We start from the raw sequence: 22,335 nt of genomic DNA, 5'->3' as shown, positions 1-22,335 counted from the left end.
GCCACTGCCAGTCCCAGATCTCCTTTGCAGGCCATCCAGTAAGAAGAATTTGTTAAGCTGTCTTTGTAGTGTAGATTTATTACCCTCAGAGTTTCTGGTCATCCCGGCCAGCACTGAAATTCTTTTAATTTTACTGTGAGTCCCACACCATCTCTTCCAGCACTTGCTTGCTGTGGCAGTGGAAGGACTTCCAGAATGTGAACTGAGATGATAAAATGACTGGTGAGCTACTGAGGACAGTAGTTAGCTGCAAAATGAAGGTTAAAAGTTAATTCCCTCCAACTGCTGCTCTTCCCTGACTTTGTCTATCCTCAGCTCTTCCCTGACTTTGTCTATCCTCAGCTCTTCCCTGACCTTGTCTGTCCTCAGCTCTGCCTTGACTTTGTCTATCCTCAGCTCTTCCCCGACCTTGTCTGTCCTCAGCTCTTCCCCGACCTTGTCTGTCCTCAGCTCTTCCCCGACCTTGTCTGTCCTCAGCTCTTCCCCGACCTTGTCTGTCCTCAGCTCTTCCCCGACCTTGTCTATCCTCAGCTCTTCCCCGACCTTGTCTATCCTCAGCTCTTCCCCGACCTTGTCTATCCTCAGCTCTTCCCCGACCTTGTCTATCCTCAGCTCTTCCCTGACCTTGTCTATCCTCAGCTCTTCCCTGACCTTGTCTATCCTCAGCTCTTCCTTGACTTTGTCTATCCTCAGCTCTTCCCTGAGCTTGTCTATCCTCGGCTCTTCCTTGACTTTGTCTATCCTCAGCTCTTCCCTGACCTTGTCTATCCTCAGCTCTACCCTGACCTTGTCTATCCTCGGCTCTACCCTGACCTTGTCTATCCTCAGCTCTTCCCTGACCTTGTCTATCCTCAGCTCTTCCTTGACTTTGTCTATCCTCAGCTCTTCCCTGAGCTTGTCTATCCTCAGCTCTTCCTTGACTTTGTCTATCCTCAGCGCTTCCCTGACTTTGTCTATCCTCAGCTCTTCCTTGACCTTGTATATCTTTAGCTCTTCCCTGACCTTGTCTATCTTCAGCTCTTCCCTGATCTTGTCTATCCTCAGCTCTTCCCTGACTTTGTCTATCCTCAGCTCTTCCCTGACTTTGTCTATCCTCAGCTCTTCCCTGACCTTGTCTATCCTCAGCTCTTCCCTGACTTTGTCTATCCTCAGCTCTTCCCTGAGCTTGTCTATCCTCAGCTCTTCCCCGACCTTGTCTATCCTCAGCTCTTCCCCGACCTTGTCTATCCCCAGCTCTTCCCCGACCTTGTCTATCCTCAGCTCTACCCCGACCTTGTCTATCCTCAGCTCTTCCCTGACTTTGTCTATCCTCAGCTCTTCCTTGACTTTTTCTATCCTCAGCTCTACCCCGACCTTGTCTATCCTCAGCTCTTCCCTGACCTTGTCTATCCTCAGCTCTTCCCCGACCTTGTCTATCCTCAGCTCTTCCCTGACCTTGTCTATCCTCAGCTCTTCCCTGACCTTGTCTATCCTCAGCTCTTCCTCGACCTTGTCTATCCTCAGCTCTTCCCTGACCTTGTCTATCCTCAGCTCTTCCCTGACCTTGTCTATCCTCAACTCCACTCCCTAGTAATGTACTGACTATGCTGATAGCTCTTTGGCTACCTGTCCCTGATGAAGACATACTTTATGTTAAAATCAATGACAGTAGGAAGGTCACTAGGAGGCCCCATGGTCTGTAGCCTAGTCCCGCCATATTCTTGCTTGGTGCTCCACCAATATGCCTCGGGATGCTTACATGTGTGTTATCAGCTGCAAGAAGTCTCATCGCCTCTCATTGGTGACAGGTACAAGGACCATACACACTCGAGCACCAACTCTCGTATTCAGGAGGCTAAAAACTCATGGAAGCTCTCACAGCCCAACTAAGTCCTCATGCACGAGGGATGTTTTTACAGCGGCTGTTTTTGGCTTTTGACAGTTTTTTCTACAGCCAGTAAACCCCCCAGCATGGACTTGTTTCATAGAGCTGAGCTATGCAGATATTTCCCCAAAACCCCAAAGGGTGCTAAAATCTAATGCAGAAAGTTGAATTTTGGCAGGCAATATCCACAGGTGCCTGTTTTCAAAACCGACTTCCACCTTACAGCCTTTTTGGCTGTACTTCTCCTGTGGATCACAGGAGTGCAGTTCTTTCCGCACTCCTGTGACCTGTTTTCGGCTGATTGCGGGCTGAAGCCCACTGTAGATTGATGTCACTAAGCTGGTCCAGGTTGGGGAAAGATCTTGATTACAAGTCCTCATGCATGCGGGACGTTTTTACAGCGGCTGTTTTTGGCTTTTGACAGTTTTTTCTCCAGCCAGTAAACCCCCCAGCATGTTATCCTATGTGTCCATACACACATAGACTGGAATCAATGTTTTTCAGGTGGAAAAAAACCCAGGACTAGTGGGTTTCTTGAGGAGTTTTTTAGCTGTAAAAACGATCTAACACTGAAAAACGCGGTAAATCATGGCAAACCAGCATTTTTGGACTTTTTTTTAACGAAAAAAATTTTTGGGAGGGTAAGAAAACCCCCTTTAAGATACGTGGAAAAACCCACGGAAAAACGCTGCTAAACGCTAATACAAAAACGCTGAAAAACGTGCGTTTTTAATGTGACTTTACACAGCTAACGTTACACACAGTGTGCATGGAGACTAAATACGAAGCGATGAATGGGTTTGGTGCCCATGGACCTGTGTTAAGCCTCCAATGTCTTGCAGCCATCGTCCCATCCTTCCCATGTCCTCCTGCTGCATTCTCCTTACCTCGCTCCATTACCCCCTTATGTTTTCTTCTTTCTTTTTCCCCAAACGTATCTTATTGTTTGCCTATATACAGCTTTTAGATTTGTTACAAAACCGAAATCACAGGCTACTGCTTCCTATATTGTCATTTTTAATAATGCAATCTAGTTGTCAGGTCTCGAGATGATTTCTGCATTCATTTAGTTGCCAGGATCCCGAACCTGTGTCTTCTCAATGATGGATGTGATCTAACTTTACCTAGTGTGACCACTTTTCTTATTCTCTATCTCCTGGGATTGCTGAATATTTGAACCTTTGTGAAGATTGTAACAAAAAAAGCTATATTATATCTCTGGAAAATAATTTTCTAATAGATAAAATATTTACATTAAAAAACATTTGCTACGGGGCCCCATTACTCGTAGTTGTGCCCCTGAATCTCACTCATCTCTGAGATGTGTTCTCTGTGTTTTTGTTATCTCCCACTGAGAAATTGAACTCAACCATTGACATTTTTCCCTCATGATGCAACAATTGACTGAATTTTGTTTTTGTTTAGCAGTCTTCATAGTGTAGATTTATTACTCTCAGGGCTTCTGGTCATCCCAGCCAGCACTGAAATTCTTTTCTTTTTACTGAGTATTACACCATCTCTTCCAACACTTTCTATGGCAATAGGAGGGTGGGAGGACTTAGAATTTGCACTGAAGTTCTGAAATGATGAAAAAGACTGATGAGCTACTGAGGACATAGAGGTTAGCGTCAAAATGAAGGTAAACGTTAAAGTGTTACTAAACTCAGGACCCTGCATTCACTATATCTGGTCTCCCCGGACCCTGCATTCACTATATCTGGTCTCCCCAGACCCTGCATTCACTATATCTGGTCTCCCCGGACCCTGCATTCACTATATCTGGTCTCCCCGGACCCTGCATTCACTATATCTGGTCTCCCCGGACCCCGCATTCACTATATCCACTCTACCCAGACCCTGCATTCACTATATCTGGTCTCCGGGGACCCTGCATCCACTATATCCGGTCTCCCAGGACCCTGCATTCACTATATCCGGTCTCCCTGGACCCTGCATTCACTATATCCGGTCTCCCCAGACCCTGCATTCATTATATCTGGTCTCCTCGGACCCTGCATTCACTATATCTGGTCTCCCCGGACCCTGCATTCACTATATCTGGTCTCCCCGGACCTTGCATTCACTATATCTGGTCTCCCACAGTACACAGAACATGGAAATGCAATTATTTTAGTAAATATAAACTGCTAAATACCTTTTCTCATCAGCTGTACATAGCAGTCTTGTGACTTCTATCAGTGTCCAGCTGAGCACTGGTTACAATTTGTAGGAGTTTTCATTCTCCCCTGATTGTCCTATCAGGCTGCATAACCCCTGACCCTCTGTCTGGACAGCACTTATTGGCCCTGTGCTGATCACATGTACTCTCCCAAGAAAAATAAAAACTGCTCTAGCACTACACACCAAACTGACCATGTGCAGCTTGCCCCCAAGGCTCTGCTCTATCAGCAGATGGATTGGGGACAGTAGGAGAAGGGGAGGATCAAAAAGCCTTTTTACACAATGCAGAGAATTAACCCCTTAGGTTCCACAGTGAGTATAACAAGCATGCTTTTACTGCATATACAGACTGATTTTACTGTTGTGGGTTTAGTAACACATTAATTCCCTACACTTCTGCTCCTCCCTGACATTGCCTGTCCTTCGCTCTTCTCCCTCGTAATGTACCGACTATGCTGACAGCTCTCCTGCTGCCCGTCCATGATAACGGGCAGCACAGTGGCTAAATGGTTAGCACTTCCCCCTGGCAGTACTCGGGTTGTTTGTTCGTATCCCAACCATGGCATCACCTGCTTGGAGTTTGCATGTTCTCCCTGTGCCTGCGTGGGTTTCCTCCGGGGACTCCGGTTTCCTCCCACACTCCAAAGACATGCTGGTAGGTTAATTTGATCCTATCTAAACTGACCCTTGTATGTGAGTTAGGGACCTTAGATTGTACGCCCCTTGAGGGTTAGGGACCTTAGATTGTACGCCCCTTGAGGGTTAGGGACTGATGTGAATGTACAATATATATGTAAAGCGCTGCGTAAATTGATGGCGCTATATAAGTACCTGAAATAAATAAATAAAGACTTTATGTCAAGATCAATGACAGGGAGGTTACCAGGGGGCTCTATCAAAATTTTGCTATGGGGCCCCATGATCTGTAGTTGCGCCCCTGAATCTCACTCAATGCTGGGATGTGTTCTTGTCTTCCCAACTGAGAAATGGAACACAACGATTGACAGCGGACTCCAATACGTACGACCTTTTGTTCTGAATTGGCACCACCGACAGCAAGACTATTCATCTTGTTCTTGACTTTACACTGCGGCCCAGCTGGTGTGAAGAGACCCTCACTTTTCCTTGATGTGTTTAACAAAGTACGCGTTCATATAATGCAATAAAAAATTCACAAATAATCAAAAACATTTTTTACTTTCAAGAAAACTTTATTTTTGTTCTCATTGGTGACAAACACCAAAACTCTGGGTCCATATAAAAGAATGGCGGTCAGTTAAAACATTACAATCAATTCTCAGCCTCATAAAGGCGAATATTCAAACCCAAAACCAAAACATTCAGTACATAAAAATAAAAATCTCATTAGCGCACAGCGTCATCAGAAATAACACAAAATAATAAATAATATAAACCATATTACATATTCAATAGATTTAAATATTACTTAAATAAATATTAATCTGCTTATTAACAACAATTATAGATATACATACAATTTCATATACACATAATAATCCCAGACAATTATGTATATATACAATTGATATAAAGACTTTTCTTTTTCGTGGTATTAAGTGCTATATTATAGCACTGCTCATGTTAGATTAGAAATTAGGTTGCTAATATCAGGGTTGGTGGATCTGTAGTGTTGGTACTATTGGAAGGATCTGTGCAGGGAAGAAGAGTTCAAGGAGTTCATTGATCTTCTCAGCTTGCACAGACCCCTCCGTCATACAATAAGACATAAGGCTTCTAACACACCAGGATAAGGATCCTTAGTCTGCAAAAAATTGGCAGTTATTTTCAGCTGCGTCCAATAGGATTTAAAAATGACAGTCGCAGTCAAAGCCGAACCTATTATCTCACTCCATTAAAATGCCAAACCTTCCACACTGTACAATTGAAACCCCAAAAATTACAAGGAAAGAATTCTCGAGAAGTCTATGTTTCATGATTCTGTGAACCAACCAGTGATCCATTCTGAGAATCAAAAACCGCGGTGGCCCTGACGCAAGGCGAACATCGACACTGCGGAGGGGCCACCGCTGAAAGTTCAGGATACCCTGTGAAATGTTTTAAAACAAACAAACTTTGGGTGACATAGTCACAACGTTGGGTCTGGTAATTGGAGCCGCTCCATAGGAGAGATCTTCTCTAAATGTAAGAGGGTACAGCACAAGTACAGGCCACGGGGACATTGAGGTACTCAATCCTGAACGTGTGCTTGCTTTCATCACGTGGGCAGGTTTCCTTCCGCAGCACCAGCATGCTCTGGTGAATAAGGACGGAGTTCAGGGAGCTGTTCTCTTTACCGGTAAGGGTGTTGATGCAGTGATTGCACAGGCACTGGGCAAAGGCCAGCATTTGGGGGTAGCGGTCCTCATCCACATCAATCCTGCAGAGGTTGAGAAAAGTTGTTGTTAGAAAAAAATAAAATCTACATTTTAACATCATCCCATTTCCGTATCAGAATTTGTGACTCTGCAGCTGCTTGGTGTCAAGTTTACAAGACCCAATGGAGAACACTAATCTATTTGGCTATTGGTAATCAGAGGATCCAAAAAGTTGACTTTGCTTTCCAGATAAAGCTTTCTAAAGAGCTTAATTTGGTCTGCTGGGATTTTACAACCCATCCTAGTTCACTGTCACAATATAATTGTGTGCAACTGTTCCCTACCTGCAGGTCCAGGGTGAGATGGAGTGCTTGGATATGTGGTTTCAAGACCCAATGGAGAACACTAATCTATTTGGCTATTGGTAGTCAGAGGATCCAAAAAGTTGACTTTGCTTTCCAGATAAAGCTTTCTAAAAAGCTTCATTTGGTCTGCTGGGATTTTCCAACCCATCCTAGTTCACTGTCACAATATAATTGTGTGCAATTGTTCCCTACCTGTAGGTCCAGGGTGAGATGGAGCGCTTGGAAATGTGGTTGCAAGACCCAATGGAGAACACTAGTCTACTTGGCTATTGGTAGTCAGAGGATCCAAAAAGTTGACTTTGCTTTCCAGATAAAGCTTTCTAAAAAGCTTCATTTGGTCTGCTGGGATTTTCCAACCCATCCTAGTTCACTGTCACAATATAATTGTGTGCAATTGTTCCTTACCTGTAGGTCCAGGGTGAAATGGAGCGCTTAGATATGTCGTTGCCTTCTGAAATATCTCCGAAGTTTGGGCAGCTGGCTTGTGGGTTCCTCCTACGCCTTTTCTTCCTTTCGGGATTCTCCAACTTCTCCACCAGCTTCACAGAGCTGTACTTCTTCCAGTCCATCCGGTGACCGACGAAATGTTCCACCACTTTGTCACTTGATTCTGCCAACTCCTGATCGCTGAAGCAGTACACATGCTCATGGGACTTCCTGTGTGGTCTGACATGGCTTCTCGCATAGCAGTGACTGGCCGAAAAAACTGCCAACAACAGCAAAATCCACTGCAAGGGAAAATAAAAAATAAAAGGTCAGTAAATGTCTTGAAGAGTCACTAAGTTCTTCAAATTTAAAAAAATTAGTTACGTTAAGCCAGCCTTAGGCTGGAAATACATTATGCAATTTTCTTGAGAATTTTGCTTTAGATTTACCAAAAAACATATAATATGAGGTCAAACCTAAACAACACTTTCAATTGTATCCAATTAGGTAGGCCCATAGTTGAAGGTAAATCTAAAGGAAATTGGGCAGAAATTTGACAGAAAATTGTATAGTGTATGGCCAGCCTTACTCAACCAAGTTTCCTCCAGATGTTGCTTGGTGATCAATGAGCAAAATCTGCCTCTACGATGAGTAACCACTGACAAAAATGGTCTTTTTAGCTATGTATAAAATGGGGGTTCTTCCCAATGGCCACAAGTGTGCAAGTATGAGAGGCATTCTTCCCTCTGACCATCACACGAATGTACCACGAGCTGAACACACAGTAATTATTAGCAGGACTTCCCTAAGCCCGGAAGGCAGTTTCAAGGGTCGCCCATGTTAATAAGGTTGAGAAAGGCTAATGTAAGTAATACTTTATATAAATATTTTTTTTACTACATTTACTGTGTTCAGTCGTCAACTTCCAATATTAATTCTATATTTCATGCTGTATTATTAGACATCACAGTAAGCCTTAATAAAAAAAAAATGTTCACCGTAAAGTTAATAAAATACCTGAAACATTTTGAATACTGCAAAAAAAAAAAGTACTTCCTACAACCTATTTTCAGAATCCTTTATATCTGCCGATTTGAAATGTGTCCCTTAAACAAGTATTTCACTCAAATATTTTCGAAGTGCAGTACCCCAGGTAGAGTCTAGATGGCGTAGTGAAATTTTTACACCGCAGTTCATTCAAAGCATCATTTCTCTCTCTTCCTCTGCTGTGACCCCTAAAATCCATCACAGTGCCCTGACCTATCAGAATAGATATTGGAGTCTCTTTGTAAATAATTTCAAGTAAAAAAAAATATATATATATACATCTGTATACGTGAAGAGGTAGAGGTAACAGCAGATGGTTTGAGATGCGCAGAGACTTACCAGGGTATGCATGGCTGACAATGGATGATTGTGGTTTGTCCCTTCTGTTCAATGGTAGGTTGTTATAATCCCAGAGAGGATTTTGGTGCCTTGCTGAGTCTCTGCTGTGGTCATGGCTTTGAAGCATTTTATAAAGCTGACACCTGAAAGGTTCTCCCTCCCTCGGAAACTCCAGGTGTAGAGGACACAGCCTCCTCCTACGTAGGGGGAAGTGCCATTTTACAATTGTTCCACTTCCTTGTTAGTTGCAGGTAAGCTGCGAGAAGAATATCACTCATTCATACCGATCTATTTTTATTTTTCAAACAGGTATGCAAAGCCGCAAGGTTCCCTGCAGGGGGAGCAGTACTCCATCACACCTTGCCGGCCTCGAGCACCTTGCTCAGAATTTCCACATTGTGCAGAAGTTTTTTAGTTTAGGATGTAAAATGTTAAAGAATAAAAGGTGAAGGTGATATTAAAGATACATTTTAGGTGCAGCGTATTCCAATTTTTTTTTTTTTTTTTGCATTAGGACTTTACAGGTGCTATGGGTGGATCGCTTTATTTTTTCAATTTTTAGCTCAATAAATTGGAACATTGTCAATAGGCACCAAAGCTTGCCTAATGTTTTCTGTATGAATAGCATGAAATGTTGTAGCCATGACAATTTGTATCACATTGACAGGACAGTATTTGCTGGAATAGTATACATTTCCCTCAAGGTTACTATTATGTTGGCAATGGGATCCTCTGGCATGAGGCTTTCAAATTAAGTGTACAAAATTGTCCCACATGCCCCTTGACCTCTACCATGACCATTAGGGTAAGGGGAAGCCCCCATTTACACTAAAACCCTTATTACCTGGTCCAAAATCTAATACCCCTAAATCCTAACCCTGTCCTATGATGTCTAACCAAGACCCTTTCCCCCCTCCCTATCTTGGGTTCAGGAAAAGTGTTTGATCAACAAGATTGGAACTGGAAACTCCCATAAGCAATGAACCATGTCCCTAGTATTCGAACCAATGTTTCTAACGTAGCCCCTCACACTACATAAACTCCTCAACATCTTTATATTGTGTTCAGGGTAAGTGACAGATCCTTGAGATTAGAACAGGAAGCTCTCAAAAGTAACTAATCCTGTCCCTTGATCATTAACCATGACACTAACTTATCCCCTCACACTAAATGAACTCAACATCTCTATCTTGTGTTCAGGACAGGTGTCAGATCATTAAATGGATGCTCCCAAAAGCAAATAGCCCAGTCACTTCATCTCTAACCATTACCCTAACCTATCCTCTCAAGCTAAATTACCTCCTGGACATCTCTATCTTGTGTTCAGGAAAAGTGTCTGACTATCGAGATTGGAACTGGAAGTTCCCAAAAGCAACTAACATTGTCCCTTAATTTCTAACCATAACCCGAAGATATCCCCTCACACTAAATGAACTCCTGGACATCCATGTCTTGTGTTCAGGAGAAGTGTCTGTCCAAGTGTGGAACCGGAAGCTCCAAAAAAACAACTAAGTCCTGTCTGTTGACCACTAGCCATGACCATAACTTATCCTCTCACACTAAACGAACTCCTGGACATCTCTATTTTGTGTTCAGAAAAAGTGTGTATCAAGATTGGAACTGGAAGCTCCCAAAAGCAACTATTTTTATACCTTAATCTCTAACCATGACCCTAACATATCCCCTCACACTAAATGAATTCATGGACATCCCCGTCTTGTGTTCAGAAAAAGTGTCTGACCATTAGCAGTGGAATTTGCAGCTCCAAAAAAACCCAATTAAATACTGTCCCTTGGCCTCTAACCATGACCGTAACCTATTCACTCACACTTAATGAACTCCTGGACGTCTCTATTTTGTGTGCAGAAGTCTCGGACCATCAAGATTAGAACTGAAAGTTCCAAAAAACAAATATTCCTGTCCCTAGATCTTGAACCATGGCCTTAACACATCCGCTCACACTAAATGAACTCCTGGACATCTCTAACTTGTGTTCAGGAAAAGTGTCTATCAAAATTGGAACTGGAAGCTCCCAAAAGCAACTAACATTGTCCCTTAATCTCTAACCATGACCCTAACATATCCCTTCACACTAAATGAACTCCTGGACATCCCCATCTTGTGTTCAGGAGAAGTGTCTGTCCATCAAGTGTGGAACTGGAAAGTCCAAAAAAACAAATAAGTCCTGTCCGTTGACCTCTAGCCATGACCATAGCCTATCCTCTCACATTAAATGAACTCCTGGACATCCCCATCTTGTGTTCAGGAGAAGTGTCTGTCCATTAAGTGTGGAACCGGAAGCTCCAAAACACAACTAAATCCTGTCCCTTGACCTCTAACCATGACCGTAATCTATACTTTCACACTAATGAAATTCTGGACATCTTTATCTTGTGTTCAGGAAAGATGACACACCTTCAAGATTAGGACTGGGAGCTCCCAAAAGCAACCAACCCTGTCCCTTAATCACTAACCATGACCCTAACCTGTCTCCTCACACTAAATAATTCCTCAGCATCTCTATCATGGGTTCAGGAAAAGTGTCTGTCCATCAAGGGAGGAACTGGAAATTCCAAAAAATAAAAACAACTAAATCCTGTCCCTTGACCTTTATCCATGACTCTAACCTATGCCCTCACACTAAATGAACTCCTGGACGGACATCTCTGTCTTGGGTTAAAGAGAAGTGTTTGAACATCAAGACTAGAACTGAAAACTCCAAAAAACAAAAATGCCTGTCCCAAGATCTTGAACCATGACCCTAACGCATCCCTTCACACTAAAGGAACTCCTGGACATCTTTAACTTGTCTTCAGGAAAAGTGTCTAACTATCAAGATTGGAACTGGAAGCTCCCAAAAGCAACTAACGTTGTCCCTTAATCTCTAACCATGACCCTAACATATCCCCTCGCACTAAATGAACTCCTGGACATCCCCATCTTGTGTTCAGGAGAAGTGTCTGTCCATCAAGTGTGGAACCGGAATCTCCAAAACACAACTAAATCTTGTCCCTTGACCTCTAATCATGACTGTAATCTATACTTTCACACTAAATGAAATTCTTTATTAAAGATTAGAACTGGAAGCTCCCAAAAGCAACCAACACTGTCCCTTAATCACTAACCATGACCCCAACCTGTCTCCTCACACTAAATTAATTCCACAGCATCTCTATCATGGGTTCAGGAAAAGTTTGTCCATCAAGGGCAGAACTGGAAGTTAAAAAAAAAAAAAAAACAACTAAAGCCTGGCTCTCTTGACCCTAACCTGTGCCCTTACACTAAATTAACTCCTGGACATCTCTGTCTTGTGTTCAAGAGAAGTGTTTGAACATCACGATTAGAACTGGGAACTCCAAAAAACAATGATCCTTGTCCTTAGATGTCAAACCATGACCCTGACATATCCCCTCACACTAAATGAACTCAATGTCTTTATCTTGTGTTTAGAAAAGGTCAGACCATCAACATTAGACATAGAGATCAGGGACAAGTTCAGTTGTTTTTTGGAGCTTCCAACTATGACCCTAACCTACCCCCCACACTAAATTAGCTCCTGGACTTCTTTATCCTGTATACAGGAAAGGTGTCAGATCATCAAGGTTAGAACTGGAAGTTCCCAAAAGCAACTAACCCTGTCTCTTGATTTCTATCCATGACCCTAACCTATCCCCCACACTAAATGAACTCCTGGGCATCTCCATATGGGTTCAGGAAAAGTGTTTGACCAGCAAGATTGGAACTCAAAGGTTCTGGTCTCTGTGCCAAAATCAACCAATGAGGACTTTTAGGGTTAGAGTTAGGTATTCAGCCTAAATTACGGGTTACGTTTTGGGTTAGTTTCAGATTATGACTGGGTTGAGTGTTGGCAAGTATCTTATTTTTTGGGTTGGAATACCTTTTTTTTGGTGGAAATTTTTGTAGTGAGTACTGAGTTTATATAAAAGTTCCACTATGGGGAATGAAGCCTGAACACTGTAAAGAAGGGGACAAGAAGCAGATTGGGTTACTTATAAATATTGTAAAATGTCATCCATCTTTTTTAATTGTAAATTTTGGAATATTTTTTTTTATTACTATTTAAAATTGTATTAAACCCAAAAGCAAACATTTATTATTTTGCAGCTTACCGGTTCTTAGATGTGAGGGCTGCATTCGTTTTCTTTTTAGGCTGTCTTTCTTCTATCGTCATCTGGTGATCTTGGGAGAGTTTTATATTTAAAAAGAACAAGCTGTCTTGCAGTTACAGGGATGATACAAACCATTTAACATTGGCAGGGGTGCTTATTTATTTTAATATTTATTTCAGGTACTTATATATTGATGTCAATTTCTGCAGCACTTTACATACATATTGTACATTCACATCAGTCCCTAACCCTCAAGGGGTGTACAATCTAAGGTCCCTAACCCTCAAGGGGTGTACAATCTAAGGTCTCTAACTTACATTCATACATACACATACTAGGGCCAATTTAGACAGGAGCCAATTCACCTACCAGCATATCTTTGGAGTGTGGGAGGAAACTGGAGTACATGGAGGAAACCCATGCAGGCACAGGGAGAGCATGCAAACTCCAGGCAGGTGGTGCCGTGGTTGGGATTTGAACTGACGACCCTAGTACTGCCGGGGGGAAGTGCTACCACTGTGCAGCCCTGCGTATAATGTGCTTACAATGATCAGCTTTTATTTATGGAAAACCTTTATCCAAAAGGAAAAAAAACTTTGCTGTAACTGCGTATAAAATGTGAGCTGGAGTTTGGCTTCAATTTGTTAGTATATCTAAATCTGCTACTCTATCTAACACTCCCCTCCCGCCAGACGGATAATGCTGCTGTCCTTTGATGCCCCTGTGCTCCTTCATCCAAAGTGGGAGCGGTCTATTACAGGTGTGTTACTGGCCGGATCACCGGGTGAAAACAGAGGCAAAAATCCCTATAAAAAAAAAAAAAAAAAAACGAACACAGACACCACATCTAAAGCTAGGTAAGCCGCGATATATATTACATTTTGGGTTTAATACTGCTTTAAACATTCCATATTGATGTTGGTGGTATGACACTGGGGCAGAAAGACAAGGAGGGGTAATAACACAGCTCAAATAATAGTAAAAATATATATATAGTTCTGTAGAAAAATAATAACTTTTCCAAATACTGAGCTTCCAACATGTGGGAAAATCATTCTTGGTAGATAGTTGTCAGCGATTAGTTTAGAGTAGGTTGTTTTAGGGCCCATTTCCACAATTGTGTTGCGGTACTCAGGAACTTAGCACAGGAATGGTGGGAATCCCTCATAATGGGCACAGCAGGTGTAGAGACCCGGGAACTCAGCACAGGGATGGTGGGAACCCCTCGTAATGGGCACAGCAGGTGTACAGACCCAGGAACTCAGCACAGGGATGGTGGGAACCCCTCATAATGGGCACAGCAGGTGTACAGAACTGGAAACTCAGCACAGGGATGGCGTGAACCTGTCATAATGGGCACAGTGGGTGTACAGACCTGGGAACTCAGCACCGGGATGGTGGGAACCCCTCATAATGGGCACAGAGGGTGTAGAGAGCTGGGAACTCAGCACAGGGATGGTGGGAACCCCTCATAATGGGCACAGCAGGCGTACAGACCTTAGAACTCAACACAAGGATCTCAGGAGTCTCCAAATGAAAGAAGAGACAGGATATTTAACACTACAACATCCACCAAATACTGAGATTTCGGTTTTAGGTGGACCAATGTGATCAGAGACGTGTTCTCTAATTCCCCATCCATTATGAAATATATCACATAAAAAGGTTTATATTTGCTTATGTGTGATGTAATCTCAGGTGTGTCTTGTTATCTTGTTACTGTAATCAAGTTGGCCGGGTGCCATTCCCCCGTGTTCACTGGCTCTACATACATTGATTGTGTGGCATCTGCGCTTGACAACTGTCCTGCACCACCACTAGGAAAAATGGCCTGCACCACCAGGATAAACGGCCTGCACCACCAGGATAAATGGCCTGTTCCTCCAGGATAAACGACCTGCACCACCAGGATAAACGGCCTGCACCACCAGGATCAATGGCCTGCACCACCAGGATCAATGGCCTGTTCCTCCAGGATAAACGACCTGCACCACCAGGATCAATGGCCTGCACCACCAGGATAAATGGCCTGTTCCTCCAGGATAAACGACCTGCACCACCAGGATAAACGGCCTGCACCACCAGGATAAATGGCCTGTTCCTCCAGGATAAACGACCTGCACCACCAGGATAAACGGCCTGCACCACCAGGATAAATGGCCTGTTCCTCCAGGATAAACAACCTGCACCACCAGGATAAACGGCCTGCACCACCAGGATCAATGGCCTGTTCCTCCAGGATAAACGACCTGCACCACCAGGATCAATGGCCCTGCACCACCAGGATAAATGGCCTGTTCCTCCAGGATAAACGACCTGCACCACCAGGATAAACGGCCTGCACCACCAGGATAAACGGCCTGCACCAGCAGGATAAACGGCCTGCACCACCAGGATTAACGGCCTGCACCACCAGGATAAACGGCCTGCACCACCAGGATAAACGGCCTGCACCAGCAGGATAATGGCCTGCACCACCAGGATAAATGGCCTGCACCACCAGGATAAACGGCCTGCACCAGCAGGATAATGGCCTGCACCACCAGGATAAATGGCCTGCACCACCAGGATAAATGGCCTGCACCACCAGGATAAACGGCCTGCTCCTCCAGGATAAACGGCCTGCACCACCAGGATAATGGCCTGCACCACCAGGATAAACGACCTGCTCCAGCAAGACAAGTGTGCATGATCAGCAATAAAACTGCTGTACCAACGTGATAAACGAGCCGCTTCAATAAAATAACTGAACAAGCAAGATCTGTCCTGGGTCACCATATCCAGAATATGCACAGCTCCTACCAGAAAGGTGACCCACCGTCCCAGGATTTCCAAATTCTGGATTTTATGGTATGAGGAGGCAGAATTATACACCGATTCACTCTATTGGCTGCTTTTCCCAGAAATTTTGCGACAGAAAACGATACAATATTGTCAGGGTGGAGCTAGGAGCAGATCTCCACCTCTGCGGACCCCAGTGCTCTTGTACTAAGTTGCAATTTATCTCCTTCTTATTGAAAGGAATCATTGTGAAAATAAAAGAAACCTGTGTGAGAAACCTCAGCTGGCATACTCTGATTCTCAGGCTGCAGTCTAGTTCAACAGCAGGGAAGCTGCACCTTTCCCTAATGGGTTCACATACGTGCTGCTCGGTATATCGCATGCGATTTGTGTGCGGTGCGATTGGAGCCTGCGACAGACAGCAGAAATATTTTTGTGTTGTTTTGTTATCACATGTGGCCAACAGTCAGCTTGTCTGCTTTGTTTATAATTTGAAGTTCTTGTGCCCCGCAGGGGGTGGGAGGTGAAAGTTATCCCAGTAGGGAGCACAGACAGCATGGTGTCAGCATGGGGGCTCTGAAAAGCCAGACGTGTCGGTACCAGGAGCTTGGGGCTTGGTCAATTGAGAGGGCCATATACTGTCCCTATGTGGGGAGAAGGATTATTAGAATGGCAGAGCTTGAGTCAGGATGTACAGAGCCACTCCTGGCTGCAGGCCTAAGTAGGAGATGCATTGAACTGTGCTTTGCGCACTGCTGGGACTTGTAGTCCTATATTGCCTGTGTAGTCTTGAAGCTGCGGTCAAGACACACAGCCCACTGAAGACCCGTGAGGAGTTGGTGCCTATCTGCCTAGAATTCCTCTGCTGAGGCCACTGCAGGCTGGCGAGTCCCTGGATTGCTACCCTATGAACTGCCCTCTGCTGAGTGCCCGGACCTCCTGCCTGCCAGAGCTACCTTCTGCTGTGTGCCCGGATTATCTTGCCTGCCAGAGCTGCCTTCTGCGGTGTGCCCGGATTATCCTGCCTGCCAGAGCTATCTTCTGCTGAGTGCCCGGATTACCCATTACCTGCCCGAACTGCCCCTCTGCTGTGCCCGGTTTATCTTTGCCTGAACTGCCCCTCTGCTGTGTGCCCAGATTACCCATTGTCTGTCTGAACTGCCCTGTTGTAGCCTGAACTGTCCCTCTGCTGAGTGCCCCGGACTTAACCCTTGCTGCACCGATCAAGTGTCCCAAATCCCTCAATAAAAACCTTGTGCGCCCACTGCTCTCCGCGTGTGTTCTGTCCCACCTACACCTCCATCACAAAGCCATACATTTTGTATGGCTCTAATTGCACCTCATCTGCACCAAAAACGTGCATGACCCTTTTTTGGGTCCATACTAGAATCAGATCGCATGGGTATTCACATCAATACGATCCAATTCTGCACATCGCAAAACATACACCCCCGCAACGGTTCGCATGAACGGGGTGCAATCTGATGCGGTGCAGAATTCGCACTGAAAATGCTGAGAATTCCGCACCGCATCAGTGTGAACCAGAACTTAATGTCATCACTTTCCTCTCATCTAGCAGGAAGCCCCACTTCTCTAGGAATGGCAGTTTCAATCTGAGGTTCCTCACAGATAGGTCAAGGCAGGTCCACTTTAAGAGCACCAAGAAGAAGAAGCATGTAGTCGCCGTGGTCAGCAACTTTGATATGCATCCTCCTTCATTAACTCAGAATATTGAAGCCATCAGATCACCATGAAAGCCAGGATTTTTGCCTTTTCAAGAGAAATCAGCCATGGCAGTGTCCGTGTCAGGTGAGCAGAGCCAGAAAACTCAACACAAAAGTCTCATCAACAGTGTCCCCAAGAGAGAAGAAGACACCACCACGGGGTTAACTTTCCAGTATCTACCAAACACTGAAAAATCAGTTGTAAGTAGAGTGACCCTTTAAAAGAAGTTGCTTCACAGCCTTTTGGCTAAGATCAAGTGTAGTATGTTTTTATCAGTGTCCAGTAGAGGTGCTCCACTGTCATTGTGACCCTCTGGCTGGGATGGGTGACTTTATCCTATCCCTGCTGGTATGATGGTGGTTCTGAGAGACCTTCCCCAAGGGAAGGAATCAGAATCAAGTGTAGGGTAAGGCGAGGGTCGGTAGTACCTCTCTGGAGTTGAGAATGCGATGATAATGTGGATTGGGCACCCCAAAATGCTGCTTGAGAGGGCCAGGCAACCACATTGTTCAGAGGTCCTAAAGCCGACCATAGATGGAGCAAATCATAGCCAGATAAGCAGGACCAGCTGAGATTCAATCCATTTATGAGCAGGCTGGTTGTACTGAAGTTGATCCATTGATTGACTTCAATACAATCTTCTTCATGTGATCATCGCCAGCGCCTATAGCAGCTGGCAGTGATCATTGTGTTCTGGCACCACTGACCGTGGTGATGGAAGAATCGAGCAATTTTCTTTCCTTTTACCCATGGTGAATGGAAAGATAATTGCATAATCTATGGGCTACTTTAAGTCTTCCATGAGATTTTGTAACGATAGGAGCAGTCGTGACCCTTCTTGAACAACTTTACAGCATCCCAATCTTACACAAACTTTTAGCTGTATTCCAAAACATCATTATCATATTGATTGCATGTAAATATTCTCATTTTCTGAGATTGTGGATTTGGGGTTTTCATGAGCTATAAGCCATAATCATCACAATGATGACAAATCACGGCTTGAACTATCTTGCTTTGCATGTAATGAGTCTATCTCATATATTAGTTTCAGCTTTTAAGTTGCTGCACTGAAATAAATGAACTTTTGCACGATATTCTAATTTTTCGAGTTTCACCTGTATATTTTCTGGTAAAACAAAAAACTTTATATGTGTATATAATAACTCCTAAGATGATAAAAGAGCAGCCTGAATAAAAGCATATTTATCTCTATCAGTTAATTAAAAGTATTTTAGGCCAAACACCAATATCCTAGTGGGTATTGGAGCACATTAGGCCCTTCACCTCTCCTAGGTGAAAGAGCCAACTGATACCCATCATATTTGGATTCATTTAAAAGGCAATTTCGTTCTGGTCAATAATATAAAGGTCACATGACTGTAGGGATTTAGATATGAATACCTATGGTATCTGTGACATCCAATCAACCACCCCATAGACCTCTTTTGTTGGTCAGAAGTTTTCCGTCAACACAGTCTTCATAAATCAGAAAAGAGAAACTGGATCTGCTGTCTAGAGCTCTCCTTTACCATCAAAGCCAGAACACTTGTCAAGAATTAAGAGAGCCACTGAACTATTTTATTTGTTGATTGAACCTTGCCAACCGGAAGTATTTACAGTATAAGGGGAGCAGAGTGCACGGGAAAGGGGCAGGGGAGCAGAGGGCAGGGGAAAGGGGCCGGGAGAAGAGTGCAGGGGAAAGGGGCAGGGAGAAGAGTGCAGGGGAAAGGGGCAGGGAGAAGAGTGCAGGGGAAAGGGGCAGGGAGAAGAGTGCAGGGGAAAGGGGCAGGGAGAAGAGTGCAGGGGAAAGAGTGCAGGGGAAAGAGTGCAGGGGAAAGAGGCAGGGAGAAGAGTGCAGGGGAAAGAGGCAGGGAGAAGAGTGCAGGGGAAAGAGGCAGGGAAAAGGTGCAATTTAGACAATGAGTTAGAGAGATGTGGAGAATGGTAGGGCCCACAATGGAGATTAGAGTGGAAGTGAGGAGTGATATGGAACAGAGAAGATAGTGGAAGGGAGCTGAGTGCAGGGGAAGGAGGCACCAAGGACAATGAACTAGAAAGAGGTGAAGAGTGGTAGAGAGGAGAGTGCAGAGGAAGAGGAGAGTAGTGAGCAAGAGAATGCAGGGAAAGAGGACAGTGGATTAGAGAGGAGTGGAGGGGAGGAGAATGCAGGGGAAGAGGACAGTGGATTAGAGAGGAGTGGAGATTGGAGGGGAGGAGAATGCAGGGGAAGAGGACAGTGGATTCGAGATGAGTGGAGAGTGGAAGGGAGGAGAATGCAGGGGAAGACAACAGTGGATTCAAGAGCTAAAAAATCTAAATGTGTTTTGTGGACTCAAATTTTCCTCTTCATCGGGGGCTTGAATACTGCTGGTAAATTTACAAAGTTATCAGACAATCGTTGCAGTCAACAGATAGTAAAACGCCACTTGGAGGTCACCAGACTGACCGCAGTGACAGACTTCCTGGTGGGCCCTGATGGGGAGGGGGGGGATTTAGGCTCCCAAATCGGGTTGGCTTTCTAACCTCTTCTATGAGAAAAAAATCTCACTGGACTCATTCAAGTTTTGTAGCACTCTCATCCTTGTAATTTACTTCAGAGCACCAAAAGATTTCACAGAGCTGGATCTTCAACATCAGGACTGCAAAGGTAAGAGGTTGATGCCCTCATCATCCTTTACCCAGAAAACAGCGTTTGAGTGTTTTCATGAAAATGAAAAAAAAAAACAAAAAACAAAAAAACAATAAAAGGAACTGTTTTATCAAAATACTTTATTTCCGGGATAAATTCCCCCTCCCCAAATAGGTCTCAAGTCAACAGATATACAACCAAACGAAGAGCGAGGTGTTGCCTTCTTAAAACGTCCCTCGCTGTGTCTCCTTCCCCACTCACATTTTTACTGACTACAAGGGGCCCATTTTATACAAACATCAAAGTTTTTTGTCAAAGAATGGAACACAAAAGAGGAAAACAAAAATTAATAAATGTTCCTTCTTTTTCAACGAGACCAGAAGAGGGCGAGACATCGAGCTGGAGGTCTGGGGCATTGTTTTCTTGGAGAAGCTCCTTTTCTCACCAGAGATGAGGAAATTCTACTTAACAGAAAAAAAAAAAAATAAAAACAGGCATTTGGAGAAGTCATGTGACAGCTGATTATCCAAAGTGTCAGGCACCGTCCTCTTCAGCCCAGTGTAGGCCGAGATTACAAAGGATGGCAGGCATTTCATTGTCTCCTCGTGCCAGGCATTTCCAATTAATAAGACAAAATTTTCAGTCAAAACTAAAAATGATAAGGGGAGTCCAAAATCCACACGACCGCCACAGTTGCTCTTGAAACACACAAGTAAATCAATAAGTTTATCAAGACGGCAAATAGGACACCTGCTTCTCTGAAACTGTTGGGGAATCTAAGTCCTGCTGTGGGCCGTGAGGCGTGCTGAGACTTGTAGTTCCTCGTCAGATTCGGGGTGGCGGCCCAGCCTTTGTATTCGCCAGCCTCGCTATACTTTGCTGGGTATTTTGGCCCGCTTGCGAGCGATGGCATCCTCCACAGCTTTGAGCTGTTTGAGAAGTTCCTCCCTGCGTGATAACGTACTGGGTTTCCCAGGCTTGGCGCCTGCGGCTGGGGCAGCTTCTGGAGCTTTACCGGGGATGCTGGTGACTTTGCTGGAGCTCTTTGGAGGTGGTGAAGTAGGACGTTTCCTGAGGAAAAAGAATTACAGTGAATTAAAAGCACAACCCATTAGGATTACACTTCTGCTGATTGAGAGAGAGATCGAAATCGGGAGATCGAGATCGATTGACAGAGAGGGAGGGACATCGAGATCGGGAGACATGGAGACATGAAGACATCGAGAGATCGAGAGGGAGACATTGAGATTGCGAGAAAGTGATCGAGAGAGGGAGGGGAGGGAGAGATCGAGAGGGGGAGAGAAAGGGGAGGGAGAGATCGAGAGAGGGAGAGAAAGGGGAGGGAGAGAAAGGGGAGGGAGAGAGAAAGGGGAGGGAGAGATCGAGAGGGGGAGAGAAAGGGAGGGAGAGATCGAGAGGGGGAGAGAAAGGGGAGGGAGAGATCGAGAGGGAGAGAGAAAGGGGAGGGAGAGAGAAAGGGGAGGGAGAGAGAAAGGGGAGGGAGAGAGAAAGGGGAGGGAGAGAGAAAGGGGAGGGAGAGAGAAAGGGGAGGGAGAGAGAAAGGGGAGGGAGAGATAAAGGGGAGGGAGAGAGAAAGGGGAGGGAGAGAGAAAGGGGATGGAGAGATCGAGAGGGGGAGAGAAAGGGGAGGGAGAGATCGAGAGGGGGAGAGAAAGGGGAGGGAGAGATCGAGAGGGGGAGAGAAAGGGGAGGGAGAGATCGAGAGGGGGAGAGAAAGGGAGGGAGAGATCGAGAGGGGGAGAGGGGGGAAGAGCAGGGGAGAGAGGGGGGGAGAGAGAGAGGGAGAGGGGGAGAGGGGGAGAGAGAGGGGGAGAGGGGGGAGAGAGAGGGGGAGAGGGGGAGAGAGAGGGGGAGAGGGAGGGAGGCGGAGGGAGGGAGAGGGGGCGGAGGGAGGGAGAGGGGGCGGAGGGAGGGAGAGGGGGCGGAGGGAGGGAGAGGGGGCGGAGGGAGAGAGGGGGGCGGAGGGAGAGAGGGGGGGCGGAGGGAGAGAGGGGGGGGCGGAGGGAGAGAGGGGGGGCGGAGGAGAGAAGGGGGGCGGAGGGAGAGAGGGAGGGGGAAGGGAGGGACAGAGGGAGAGAGAGAGGGGGAGAGAGGGAGGGAGGGACAGAGGGAGGGAGAGGGAGGGACAGAGGGGAGGGAGAGGGAGGGACAGAGGGAGGGAGGGGGAGGGACAGAGGGAGGGAGGGAGAGGGAGGGACAGAGGGAGGGAGGGAGAGGGAGGGACAGAGGGAGGGAGGGAGAGGGAGGGACAGAGGGAGGGAGGGAGAGGGAGGGACAGAGGGAGGGAGGGAGAGGGAGGGACAGAGGGAGGGAGGGAGAGGGAGGGACAGAGGGAGGGAGAGAGAGGGAGGGAGAGAGGGAGGGAGAGAGAGGGAGGGACAGAGAGGGAGGGACAGAGGGAGGGAGAGACAGAGGGAGGGACAGAGGGAGGGAGAGACAGAGGGAGGGAGAGAGAGGGAGGGAGAGAGAGGGAGGGAGAGAGAGGGAG

At 45.5% G+C, this 22,335-nt stretch overlaps 2 protein-coding genes across 2 annotated transcripts in view; both read right to left on the bottom strand.

Annotated features, from left to right (window-relative positions):
- Window positions 1-5,235: 5,235 nt before the first annotated feature.
- IL17C (interleukin 17C) lies at window positions 5,236-8,688 on the bottom strand. The gene is made up of 3 exons (XM_089663771.1): window positions 8,559-8,688; window positions 7,152-7,474; window positions 5,236-6,443 (listed from the first exon to the last, which is right to left on the bottom strand). Exons 1-3 carry the CDS (start codon window positions 8,568-8,570, stop codon window positions 6,203-6,205), a joined length of 576 nt encoding a protein of 191 aa, XP_089519897.1. The 5' UTR covers window positions 8,571-8,688; the 3' UTR covers window positions 5,236-6,202.
- Window positions 8,689-19,949: 11,261 nt separating this feature from the next.
- The window catches only part of LOC149434347 (zinc finger CCCH domain-containing protein 18-like), a 110,295-nt gene continuing 107,909 nt past the window's right edge, over window positions 19,950-22,335 (bottom strand). The window contains exon 17 of the mRNA XM_089663775.1: window positions 19,950-20,897. Within this exon, the coding sequence (XP_089519901.1) occupies window positions 20,696-20,897 (202 nt within the window). The 3' untranslated portion in view covers window positions 19,950-20,695. The remainder of the gene's footprint in view (window positions 20,898-22,335) is intronic.

The sequence above is a fragment of the Staurois parvus genome, unplaced genomic scaffold (genome assembly GCF_062004578.1).
Source record: "Staurois parvus isolate SC_StPar_1 unplaced genomic scaffold, SC_StPar_1.0 ptg001766l, whole genome shotgun sequence".
In the NCBI taxonomy this organism is placed as follows: Eukaryota; Metazoa; Chordata; class Amphibia; order Anura; family Ranidae; genus Staurois; species Staurois parvus.
This window is presented reverse-complemented; position numbering and strand designations above follow the sequence as displayed.